The sequence below is a fragment of the Panthera pardus genome, unplaced genomic scaffold (genome assembly GCF_024362965.1).
Source record: "Panthera pardus isolate Hobbes unplaced genomic scaffold, ASM2436296v1 HiC_scaffold_24, whole genome shotgun sequence".
Classification (NCBI taxonomy): Eukaryota; Metazoa; Chordata; class Mammalia; order Carnivora; family Felidae; genus Panthera; species Panthera pardus.
In genome coordinates, this window is record NW_026526810.1 from 11,038,688 (window position 1) to 11,051,948 (window position 13,261).

Consider the following 13,261-nt stretch of genomic DNA (forward strand, 5'->3'; position numbering starts at 1 on the left):
TCTCCCTCTTGGATTCCACTGGAAGACTTGACCCACAGTCAACCTACTTCTAATCCTGGCATCCAGTCAGTTCCTTTTATTTCCACTCACAGTTCTGCCAGCTCTGTTCTTAGCTGTGGATGCAAACTGCAGAGGCATTTCCTGTTCCAGGTGGTTTTGAGCAGAAAGCCAGGCAGCGTGGGCTGAAGGTAGGTGGGGTGAAATTCTTCAGGAACTGCTCCCAGCAAATGTGAGAGTAATTCAAAGTTACACTGGGTTGACTTCCAAAGCACCCAGCCCCGAGTGGAAACAAGGCTTGTTTGAACTAACTTTAGAAACATAATGAGCATGGACCACCTTCGGATTTGCCCTTGCTCACACACCAGGCCCTGGAATCCTGGGATTAAAATGTATGAATAAGATAAGAAGACAAAAGCTGGCTTCCCCCTCTGCAGGAGGCCCGGTGCTTCTGGGGAAGTTGTCCTGAGACACTGAACCAATTTCCTTGGGCTGGAGGTTCGCTTCTTTGAAGTCCACATAAATAAGTCACAGCAATGGGCAGGTTTAACGCATGTTAGCCAGGGAAAAGTCGTTTCCCTCTGTTGATCTCTGGCTGTAATGGAACACATCAGAGCAATTCCAGGAGGCTCTGTGGATTGCCACAGGCCCAGATGAAATGAGGACCTTTGGACAAGCTGCTGAACCCCTGGAGCCTCAGTTTCTTCCTCAGCGAAATAGGAAAAGCAATACTTTGCAGTACTTAATGCGGGCGGTTAGGGGTCAGGTCTACAGAGCCAAGCAGGGCTCAGTGACTGGGAACCACAAACGTCGATGCTCCTGTTACCTGCATGTGTGGCCCACAGGCTCTGGGAGCTGAGAGGAGCCAATAGGAGAGCTCGCCCCCCCCCCCCCCCCACCATGGGCAGCATCACTATTTACTTGGCCCTAAAGTGGGTTCCAGCAAAACATCTGTGTTTGCTACAGAAGTTGAACAATCTAAAGGATTCTGACATCCTCTGTCATTCTTAGGTTGCCACAGAAAAGCACAGATAACGTTCCTATTTTGGACAGAAACCTGGGGCTGGGACGTCTCGGAAGCCAGGACCGGAAGCCAAGGGACTCACCTGCAGGGGCACCTGCTGGCCAGCCAATAAGTTGACCTTGGAACTGTGCCAGCTCTGGGGATATTGAGATTATGATTTTTGAATAAGATAAGGGTCAAAGGCAATGTCTGCCTCCCAAAGACACCCGGTGACCCCAGGGGGTAGAAATGTCCTTTCCAGGTAGGCAACGGCTGATGAACCAGTCGGAAAGGGTAACATCTGGGAGTGACCCAAGGTGACAGATGCCAGTGAGGCTGACCCAATTTCCTCAGGTGGGAGGAAAGGGGCGGGGGTGGGCTCTTTGAGAATTTGGTAAAAAGGCCATAGCTCCAAGGAAGCTGCCAGAAGCAGCACAAGGCTGTTTTCGAAAGCATGTATAAGCACTGTTCCCTCTGCGGCAACAGCTCAGACAGCTGCAATGAAGGGGGCCAGGCTAGACGGGGACAGTGTCCACACCAGGCAGGTGGAAAAACCACAGGGCTGATGGAGACGGATTTGAGTATGAACCTGTAAGGTTCCACCCCGGCTTAAGGAGCAGTGGTGGCCTCACGGAGGCAGAGTGGACAGCAGAAGAGAAATCTGAAGAGGAGGTGACAGGGTTGCCTGGGACACAGTAGGGGCCCCAGGCGGCTGCTTGCTGGTGAGCCCTGGTGTGGGCACTCAGGAATGAGAGCTCCTGTCCCTACTGCCGCCGTTCCCCAAAGCACATGTGTGAGGATTATCTGAGTGCCTGCAAAGTGTTTTCTTAAGTGACAGGACAGTGGTCTTCGTTGGAAACTTGCCTAAGAGAGGTTTGTTTTATGTCTGTCTAACGAGACTTGGAGTTTCTCAAGTAGAGACCATTTCAAAGAAAGACCTAGATCCTTCTGAAGCTGCAAAGGCAGGAATGTGGATAATGATATAATTAATAAAAAAATTAGCGATAAAAGCTGAACTAAAAGCATTTCATCAGGAGCTTCATTTGAGCCAAAACAACTTAATTCTTAAGTTTGAAGCCAGAGAGAGAGAGATCATGTCTTATAAATTCTTTTCAATCTCAAACGGCACCTTGCAACACAGACGGAGGAGATTATAATACGAGAAAGCCCAGGAGAAGGACCTGGGTAGGAGATCAGCCACCTCCAGTTTGAAATCCAACCTGAGACAGAACACAGGAAGGAGAAGGGCTGGCGGGAGGGCACGGGTCACAGCATGTCCCATCCCAGGGGACTAGCAGTAGAGGCAGGCTCTGAGCACCCTACTGGTCCCCACAGCAGCATAAAGAGCACATCACTCTACTCTGGTGCTCAAGTACCAGGCAGACCTTTGAGAGGGCCAATGGAGAGGCTGGCAGCTAAGCTTAGGATACACTCAGAGGGACTTCTGTGCCCAAGGAGGTGTTCAGTTGAACAATTCTTCGTAGGCTTTAAAAAAAAATTTTTTTTTTAAACTATTTATTTTTGAGAGAGAGAGAGAGAGAGAGACAGAGAGAGGGAGTGAGGGAGGGAGGAAGGGGCAGAGAGGGAGGGTGACACAGAATCCAGGCTCTGAGCTGTCAGCACAGAGCCCAATTCGGGGCTCGAGCTGTGAGATCATGAGCTGAGCCAAAGTCGGTCACCCAAACTGACTGAGCCACCCAGGAGCCCCTCTTCTTAGGCTTTAAGTATGGTTCTGTTGAAGGCAATGAGGAAAAATCTGGAATGGAAGCCAATCCTTCTGCAGACAGATGCAGGCATTTGTGCCTGAAGTCAATAGAGGTGGCTGTTAGGAATTTGGGGTACACAACACTCAGTGAAAACCAGGGTTCTTTTGTGCTTCCATTGGATTTAGGGCTATTACTCTTTTTTCCAGCTAAGAAATCATCCCCAGAGCCATCAACAGCCTCCAGGGGCTTCCTCCAAGCCAGGCAACGGGTCTATGCTGTGTAGGCTAAGGCTGCTCTGAGTTCTCTGGGGGTTACTTTGGGGGGCTTTCGCCACCCCAATTCCATCCTTCCTTCCTCTGTCATCTTCCATGACATATCCAAAGCTGGTGGTTCCTCCTGCTCTCCCCCACCCCATCTACTTTGGGGGTGGCTGCACTTTAGCCAAAGACGACAACATTGTGTGGAGTGCTCTGATTACTTCTGTCTTTATGTCTCAAATACCGGTGTAAAACCCGTGGCCTGGGAGAATGATGCTGGACCAAATAATCAGCCTGATCATGCAAACCTTAGAACATGAACCACGGATCAGATCATTTTCATTTTACCCAGAAAACTGTGGGCAGGTTTATCCTCCACCACGCGGATCCTCCGAGCTCCAGCTGGAATGACAGCAGCTTCAATATAACCTGTAGTGACAGACAAGATACAGGTAAAGCACACCTCCACCCTCCATCAGAGGTCCACGTAGAACCCCCCAGAAAGATCCACCCCTATGGTAACTTCAGAGCCTGTGGAATGGGATGGTCCAGCTCCGAGAAATCAAGTCAACCAACCAAGAGTTGTTCTTTGATGGCCAGCACCGCCCAGCTGCCCAAATTCCAGACAGCACCATTTGTATGTGTTAAGAGTTGAGCTGTCTCTCCCCCACTCCCATTCTTATGTTCAAGTCCTAACCCCCACTATCTCAGAATGTGACTTAATTTGGAAATTAGGCCCTTGCAGATGTAATTCGTTAAGATGAGATCGCACTGGAGTAGGGTGGGCACCTAATCTTATAAAAAGGGGAAACCCGGATGCAGACACGCACACAGAACTCCATGTAAACAGAGGTCAGAATGATGCATCTACAAGCCAAGGGACACTACAGATTGCCAGCAAACCACCAGAAGCTAGGAGAGAGGCACGAAGCAGATTCTTCCTTACAGCAATCCAAAGGAAGCAACCCTGCCCACAATTTGATCTTGGACTTCTAGCTTCTAGAGCCATGAGACAGTCAGTGAGGGTCTGTGATTTATGCTACTCAGTTTGTGGTACTTGGTTACAGCAGCCCTAGCAGACTAAGGCAGCCTAGAATCCTAGCAGACTAAGAGAGCCCCTCCAGGGAGCATGGACGCACAGAGCCCCCGGTCACTTCATCTGCTGGAGGTTCCTTTGGTCTTTGCCGGACTTTGAGCTTTTCCTGAATCTGTGGAATGATAGCGGAAGTTAAGCGACTCCCCCAGTGACAAAACCACTCCTTACCACACTGTGCCCCATTTCCTACTTCCATTGACCTTCAGGAATTTCTGCAACTCTCTCAGTGCATGCTTTTGTCTATTTCCTTGAGTATTTCCAGCTATAATGGGAGCCCTTCAGAGGCCAGAGGGCTTCCTCTGCCCATACTCTGACCCGACTTGTACCCAGACAGTGGGTGGATAATGATGATTCAGGGAGGAAATGGCTGAGGCTGCCAGGGAGGAGGTCAGCAACCAGCGGATGCCTGGTTTAACTGTGTCAATAAAGGAACCCAACACTATCGGTGAGATTCTGAAATGCAGGCTGGTAATCATTTTGTTATGATTTTCATTTGGGTTTGGACAAGGGTTATGCGTGTTTGCTTCAGCAATTTAGGTGATCATTCCAAATTAGATTATGAATCTTTCCACTGTGGTTCCTAAATGTGATCATCAGAATCAGCAAGGGAGCTTTAAAAATGAGAGATTTCTGAGCCCAGCTATGTAGAGATGGTGGAAATATCTATTTTTGAGGGGTCTATTTACTCCCTCATTTTCTCCCAGCAAAACTAGCTTCATTTTCGTTATAAAAATAGTACATGATAATTTAAACCACAAAAGGGGGGAAAAAACCCAAAATCAACCTGTACCACATTGCACTACAGAAATGACCCCTAAAAAGGTAATATTTTGGTGGCTAGCCTTTTCAGCATGTTAATGCACATAAAAATACATACATCATTTTACACGAATAGGATATTGTACGTAGTTTTAAAAGGTCAAGGACAACTTTAAGATCGAGTTTTGCTAGGCAATATGTGTCCAAGGTGCAAAATTCAAATTACAAAAGGATATGGTAGAAAGTATGTTTCTTTAATAAGATATATCCTGCACTTAGCTACCATTTCATTATTTACATATTATTACTATTTATAATAATTTGTCTATTTTGGCTTGGTTTCCATAAAGCTAATTGAAACATCCGCTCATATGGCAGTTTTATTTCTTCCTTTCTAATCGTTACGGTTTTAATTTCTTCTCCTTTCACCACCGTGACTGGAACTTACAAAATCACGTTGCATGCAACATGGGACTGTGCCATCCTTGCCTTATTCATGATGTTCACAGGAATGCCTCCAAAGTTGTCCCACTGAAAATGAGGTCTTCGTGATAATGTGATAGGTAACAATTATCAGGTTAAGGAAGTTCCCCCTTCGTCCTAGTTTGTTAAAAGCTTTTGTCACAAAGAGGTACTGGAGTGAATCAAGTTCTTTTTTGCCTGTACTGAGGTCATCATATTGTTGTTTTCCCCAAACAATCTGAAGACCTCAGGACAGTTGAACTGTAATCACACTGGTCACGGCTCACATGGCATGTGGGTCAGTATCTCAGCTTTGTCTTTCCTTCACCAACACATTTTACTTAATTGTTATTTCTTTTCCGTTCTGATGTTTTTCTGTAAATCTTTAGTTATAGTTACACTTCTATTATGTGATTTGTCAGCTGTAAGTGAAATATTTTTTTTTTAATTTTTTTTTTAACGTTTATTTATTTTTGAGACAGAGAGAGACAGAGCATGAACAGGGGAGGGTCAGAGAGAGGGAGACACAGAATCTGAAACAGGCTCCAGGCTCTGAGCTGTCAGCACAGAGCCCGACGTGGGGCTTGAACTCATGGACCGCGAAACCATGACCTGAGCCGAAGTCGGCCGCTTAACCGACTGAGCCACCCAGGCGCCCCTGTAAGTGAAATATTTTAATCCCTGGATATTAAAAGACGAGGAGGGGCTCCTGGGTGGCTCAGTCAGTTAAGCGTCTGACTTTGATTTTCTGCCCGGGTCATGATCTCATGGCTGTGAGATTGAGCCTGTGTCAGGCTCTGTGTTGACAGTAGATAGCCTGCTTGAGATTCTCTCTCTCCCCCCCCTCGCTCTCTGTCTGACTCTCCCCTGCTTGCGTGCATACATGTGTTGTCTCTCTCTCTCTCAAAAAAAGAGGAAGTCAGCATAGCTACACTGTGCTCCACTTTCTTACATCTTTTCAATTTTTACTGTATGAATCCTACACTGTATTAATTTATAACATTTATTTTTTGCTAAGATAATTCCTGCAGTTGTTTTAGTCTTAATCTTAAAAATTAATTTAATGTTCATTATGTGTCCCCTCTGCCACAATTTCTTCAGCAAATTCTTATGTCCCTCATGTTTGCACTCTTTGTGATGGGCTTGTGAGAATTATATTTTCTGAAATGTAATATAGTTAAAAATTATTGTTTGTTGTTTTTATACTTGAATGTCAGTTTCATAGCTATAAAATTATTGGCTCACACTTTTTTAAAAATTTTTTTTTAACGTTTATTTATTTTGGAGACAGAGAGAGAACATGAATGGGGGAGGGTCAGAGAGAGAGGGAGACACAGAATCCGAAACAGGCTCCAGGCTTTGAGCTGTCAGCACACAGCCCGATGCGGGACTCGAACTCACAGACTGAGAGATCATGACCTGAGCCGAAGTCGGACGCCTAACCGACTAAGCCACCCAGGCGTCCCTCTTGGCTCACACTTTCTCTGAGCTCACTGTAGGCGTTGTTCCATTGAATGTCAATGAGGAGAAGATTGAGGCCAATCTGATATTTTCTTTTCATTAGGTTACCTAAAATTGGGATTGAATGCCTACTAGAGTCTTATATTAAAAATCTGATATCTACTGGACTAGTCACCATTTAGTATAATTTTTTCCCGGGACATGAAGGTATACTATTATTATACTTGTTTGGTTTTCTTTTTTCAGGGACACCAAATTAGGCTTGATTTTCTTTTTCTTCCATTGTGTTCATTTAATCTCTTACTCTTTTGATGCTTTTTTTCATTTGCATTTTGCTCAGCTCATTTTTCTTAATCTTGTCCTCCGTGCTTCTTCTTGTGTTCTCAGCAATATCAATTTCCTTGCTTCCACAGGGACTTGGTTTTTGTGATGGATTCATTTTCTTCCTTGACATGTTTCCTCAGCTCTGACAAGTCATGTTTTGTCTCCCTCTGCCACTTCACCATATCTTCATTGGGGTCTTATGTCCTAGTCATGAGTTCTTATTTTATTGAGGCTATTGTTTAATCAGTTTTTGGCATTTATAACAGTAACATTTGGTTGCAATTTTCATTTTCTCCTTGGTAACACTTTGCTGGTGGTTATTTTTTTTTAACCATTCATTTGTTCTCCTGCCCTTTATTCCTTTCTTATTGCAGTTATGGATACTGTTCTGATTCTCTTCCTAGATTACTAGTTTTTAAGTGACACAAGTTCTAACTGTATAAGCTGCTTGCAGTAGGCTTATACTGTAGGCAAGGATGGGACAGTGTCGTAGGCAACAGCACTTTTTCTTGATATACAGTAAAAATTACTAGGATGTAAGTTTATGTGTATCAGTGAGTTAATATTTTTTATATATTTTAAATTTATACAAATACACATGTATATTTTCTCATAAGAATTTTATAATACAAGGAAATCTCAAGTCTTCTTAATCTCACTCCCCTTCCTGTGGGAACTGCCACCATCAGTTTGGTGTATATTCATTCAGATATTTTACTATTTATACATATATTCATGCAAACTAAAAATATACTGTGTGGCATTTTCATATTTATATTTGTCTATATTTTACATAAGTGTTAGAGTAACATTATAACTAAATATTGTATTATACTTTTTTTAACATGCTATTTCTTGGAGATCCATGTGAGTGTGTATAGTTATACTTCATTTTTCATTTAAATTGCTATGTAGTTATGTGACTACTCCCTTAATGATGGACATTTGTTTCAAATTCGTCATTGTTAGAAACAATGCTATATTATATAAAAATATGCACACAAACCCCTAACAAAACACTAGCAATCTAATCCAGCAACATATAAAAAGGATTGTATACCATGATCAAATAAAATTTGTTCCAGGAATTCAAGGTTAGTTTAATATATAGAAATGAATCAATGAAATCTATATAAAACACAAAAAACCACAAGATCCTTTTAACAGATTCAGAGAAAGCATTTGACAAAATTTAATACCCTTTCATGATAAAAGCACTTAACAAACTAGGAATAAAAGGGAACTTCCTCAACCTGATAAACAGCTCTTAGAAAAACCCACAGCTAACATCAGACTTAATGGTGAAATACTTAAAGCCTTCCCCCTAAAATCAGGAAGAAGACAAGGATGTCCATTCTAGGTACTTCTATGTAGCATTGCATAGGAAGTTCTCTTCATGTCAATTAGGCAAGAAAGCTTTTTAAAAGGCATCCAAATTAGAAAAGAAGTAAAAACATCTCTATTTGCAGATATCAAGATTTTATATATAAGGAAAATCCTAAAGAATACACTAAAACATATTAAAACAGGTTTAGCAAGGTTATAAGATATGAGATCAGTATACAAGAATCAACTGGATTGCCAGGCATTAGGGCTGAACAGTTAAAAATTAAATTAACAATCTGAATTAAATAGTGTCAAAAAAAATAAAATACTTAGGAATAAACTTCACAAAAGATGTGCAAGATCTCTACACCAAAAACTAGAAAACACTGTTGAAAAGATACTGAAGAAGATCTAAGTAAGTGGAAAGACATTCCATATTCATGGATCAGAAGACTTAATAACGTTAAAATGGAATACTTCACAAATTGATTTACCGATCAACAGTGTGTATAAAAATTCCAGCTCTTTGATTTTGCTTTTTTGCCAAGAATGACAAGTTACTCCTAAAATTCATATGGAAATACAAGGGACCTAGGATACAGAAATCAATACCTAAAAAGAGCAAAGTTGGAGAACTGACACTAACTGATTTTAAGGCTTTCTAGCCAGTTACAGTAATGAGGATAATGTGATACTGGCATAAAGACAGACATTTTTATTAATGGGGTATAATTGAGAATCTAGAAATAAATCCTTTATTGACTTTTTAAAAGCAAAGGTGCCAAGAATATTAAATGGGGAAATAATAGTCTTTTCAACAGTGTTGGGATAACTGGATATCCACATACAAAGGAATGCAGCTAGGTCAGAGGATATGAAAACCCTAACCAAAAAATGGATCAAAGACCAAAATCTAAGAGCTAAGACTATAAAAGTCTTAGAAGGAAACACAGAAGTACAATTTTTTGACCTTGGGTTAGGCAATGGATTCTTAGATATGACTGCAAATGCACAAGCAACTAAAGGAAAAAACCAAAGTAGATTATATCAGAATTTAAAACTTTGTGCTTCCAAAGACACCATCAACAAAGTGAAAAGCAAATTCATTCACTGGAAGAAACAATTTGTAAATCATTTTGATAAAGAAACTATACCAAGAATATATAAAACAGCTTATAACTCAATAATAAAGGGACAAATAATTCCATTTAAAAATAGGCATAGGATTTTAATAGACGTTTTTCTCCAAAGAAGATATATGGTATGAATGGCCACCAGGCACATGAAAAGATTCTCAAAATCATTAGTCATTAGGGAAATGCAAATCAAAACCACCGTGAGATACTTCTTCATACCCACGAAGATGCCTATAACCAAAACAATGGACAAGAAGAGCTGTAGAGAATGTGGAGCAAATGGAGGCCTCATTCATTACCAGCAGGAATGTAAAATGGTAGACACTTTGGAGAAGAGTTTGGCAGTTTCCAAAAAAATTAAACAGAATTACCATATGGCCTACCAATTCTGTTCCTATGTATATAGCCAAGAAAAATGAAAGCACATGTCCATGCAAATACAGATGTTCACATCAGTATTATTCATAATAGCTAAAAAAAGTAGAAACAACTCAAATACCCATCAACTGATGAATGATTTAAAAAATGTGGTATAACCATACAATGGAATGTTATTCAGCAATAAAAAGATGGAAGCCACTGATACATGGCTGTGATGGTTCATATGGGCGAACCCTGAAAATCTTATGCTAAGTTAAAGAAGCCAGTCGCAAAGGCCCACATATCGTATGTGCCATTTATATGAAATGTTCAGAAGAGACAAATATACACAGAAAGTAGTTGCTGAGGGCTGGGGTAGGAGGGAGATGGGGAATGAGTGCTAATGAGCGTAGGACTTCTTTTTAGGATGATTGTGGTGATGGCTGTGCAACTTTGTGCATGTATTAAACACCCACTGAATTGCACATGTTAAATGGGTGAATTTTATGGTGTATGGATTATATTTCAACAAAGATGCTTAAAAAGAAAACCCAATACTGCAGTGAACAGCTTTGCACATGTCTTATTGTGCATATATATGACGTCCTACCAGTCAGCTGTGAGAATTGCTGGGTCAAATAAACATCAATTTATGTGTTTACGTATAGCTAAATTACCCTCCATAACAGCTTAACTAATAGATAAGTCAACCAACACTATATGAAGTTTTCTGTTTATTCATAGACTTCTAAATACTTGAAATTATCAATCTTCTTTTTTTATTATTTATTTTTTAAATTTACATCCAAATTAGTTAGCGTATAGTGCAACAATGATTTCAGGAGTAGATTCCTTAAGCCCCTTACCCATTTAGCCCATACCCCCTCCCACAACCCCTCCAGTAACCCTGTTTGTTCTCCATATTTAAGAATATCTTATGTTTTGTTCCCCTCCCTGTTTTTATGTTATTTTTGCTTCCTTTCCCTTATGTTCATCTGTTTTATATCTTAAAGTCCTCATATGAGTGAAGTCATATGATATTTGTTTTTCTGTGGCTAATTTTGCTTAGCATAATACCCTCTAGTTCCATCCACATTGCAAATGGCAAGATTTCATTCTCTTTGATTGCTGAGTAATACTCCAATGTATATGTATACACCACATCTTCTTTATCCATTCATCCATCAGTGGACATTTGGGCTCTTTTCATACTTTGGCTGTTGTTGATAGTGCTGCTATAAACATTGAGGTGCATGTGTTCCTTCAAAACAGCATACCTGTATCCCTTAGATAAATACCTAGTATTGCAATTTCTGGGTTGTAAGGTAGTTCTATTTTTAATTTTTTGAGGAACCTCCATACTGTTTTCCAGAATGGCTGCACTAGTTTGCATTCCCACAAGCAGTGCAAAAGAGATCCTCTTTCTCTGCATCCTCGCCAACACCTGTTGTTGCCTGAGTTGTTAGCCATTCTGACAGGTGTGAGGTGGTATCTCATTGTGGTTTTGATTTGTATTTCCCTGATGATCAGTGATGTTGAGCATTTTTTCATGTGTTGGTTGGCCATCTGGATGTCTTCCTTGGAGAAGTGTCTGTTCATGTCTTTTGCCCATTTCTTCACTGGGTTATTTGTTTTTTGGGTGTTGAGTTTGGTAAGTTCTTTATAGATTTTGGATACTAACCCTTTATCTGATACACCATTTGCAAACATCTTCTCCCATTCTGTTGGTTGCCTTTTGGTTTTGCTGATTGTTTCCTTCACTGTGCAGAAGCTTTTTATCTTGATGAGGTCCCAATAGCTTATTTTTGCTTTTGTTTCCCTTGCCTCCAGAGACATGTCAAGTAAAAAGTTGCTGTGGCAAAGGTCAAAGAGCTTTTTGCCTGCTTTCTCCTCAAGGATTTAAAAAAAATTTTTTTAATGTCTATTTTTGAGAGAGACAGAGAGACAGAGAGACAGAGAGACAGAGAGACAGAGCATGAGTGGGGGAGGGGCAGAGAGTGAGGGAGACAGAATCTGAAGCAGGCTCCAGGCTCTGAGCTGTCAGCACAGAGACCAACGTGGAGCTTGAACCCACGAACCGAGAGATCATGACCTGAGCCGAAGTCGTACGCTTAACCAACTAAGCCACCCAGGTACCCCATTGCCTCAAGGATTTTGATGGCTTCCTGTCTTACATTTAGGTCTTTTATCCATTTTGAGTTTATTTTTGGGTATGGTGTAAGAAAGTGGTCGAGGTTCATTTTTCTGCATGTCGCTGTCCAGTTTTCCCAGCACCACCTGCAGAAGAGTCTTTATTCCACTGGATATTCTTTCCTGCTTTGTCAACGATTAGTTGGCCATATGTTTGTGGGTCCATTTCTGGGTTCTCCATTCTGTTCATTGATCTGAGTGTCTGCTTTTATGCCAGTACCATACTGTCTTGATGATTACAGCTTTGTAATACAGCTTGAAGTCCATAAATCTTAATATTTGCTAATCTAATAGGTGCAAAAAAATTATGCTGGAGATTTCATTTGCATTTCCCTCACTATTGATGTGGCTTGGCATCTTATTATATATTGGTTGGCTATTTGCATATCCTTTTCAGTTAACTGCCTTGTTGATAAGCATCACCCATGTTTTCTATTGGCTGGTTTTTTGTTTTTTTGTTTTTTTTTTAGTTTGATGAGCAGGAATTTTAGAAGTATATCTTAGGGGCACCTGGATGGCTCAGTTGGTTGATGTCCAACTCTTGATTCTAGCTCAGGTCATGATCACAGGGTTGGGGGATTGAGCCCTCCACTGGGGGCCTCACAATGAGCATGGACCCTGCTTAAGATTCTCTCTCTCTCTCTCTCTCTCTCTCTCTCTCTCTCTCTCTCTCTCTCTCTCTCCACCCCCTCTCCCCCACTCGTGGGAGCTCTCTAAAATTAAAAAAAAAAAAAATATATATATATATATATATCTTAGTACTTATCAATATATATTTAATGTTTTGAACCCAAACTCTTTACTTACTAGACTTATTGTAAACATTTTTTCCGTCATTTGTTGTTTTTTTATGAAGCTCTTTATCACATATTTTTAATTTGAGAGACATATTTTTGAGATCTTTTTGTTTTCTGATGGTTTCTTCTTAGAACATTCCATACTAGTTTTATGAATACAGTCACATCTTGGATCTTTTTAAGAACAGTTGGTAGAGATTTTGTATTTCTATTATTTGAGTGATCTTTTCCCATCTTTTCATCTTACCTTGCTCTCCCCTTTGTGTTGAGACTCCTTCAAGAAGGAGGCCAAAGATGGGTTGTCTTTGTATATACAGATGGGGTTTGGTGACCACGAGGGCTGGCTTTCAGCTGAGGGGCAGGGAGCCATTGTTGAGGGCTGACAAC

The 13,261-nt window shown here is 41.0% G+C and overlaps 1 protein-coding gene across 4 annotated transcripts in view; it reads right to left on the bottom strand.

The window, feature by feature from the left end:
• Positions 1-13,261, bottom strand: part of ADAMTS17 (ADAM metallopeptidase with thrombospondin type 1 motif 17) — a 343,562-nt gene that overhangs the window by 83,420 nt on the left and 246,881 nt on the right. For all 4 annotated transcript variants that reach the window (XM_019460111.2, XM_019460109.2, XM_019460110.2 and 1 more), the window contains one exon: positions 3,312-3,392. In XM_019460111.2, the coding sequence (XP_019315656.2) occupies positions 3,312-3,392 (81 nt within the window). The remainder of the gene's footprint in view (positions 1-3,311; positions 3,393-13,261) is intronic.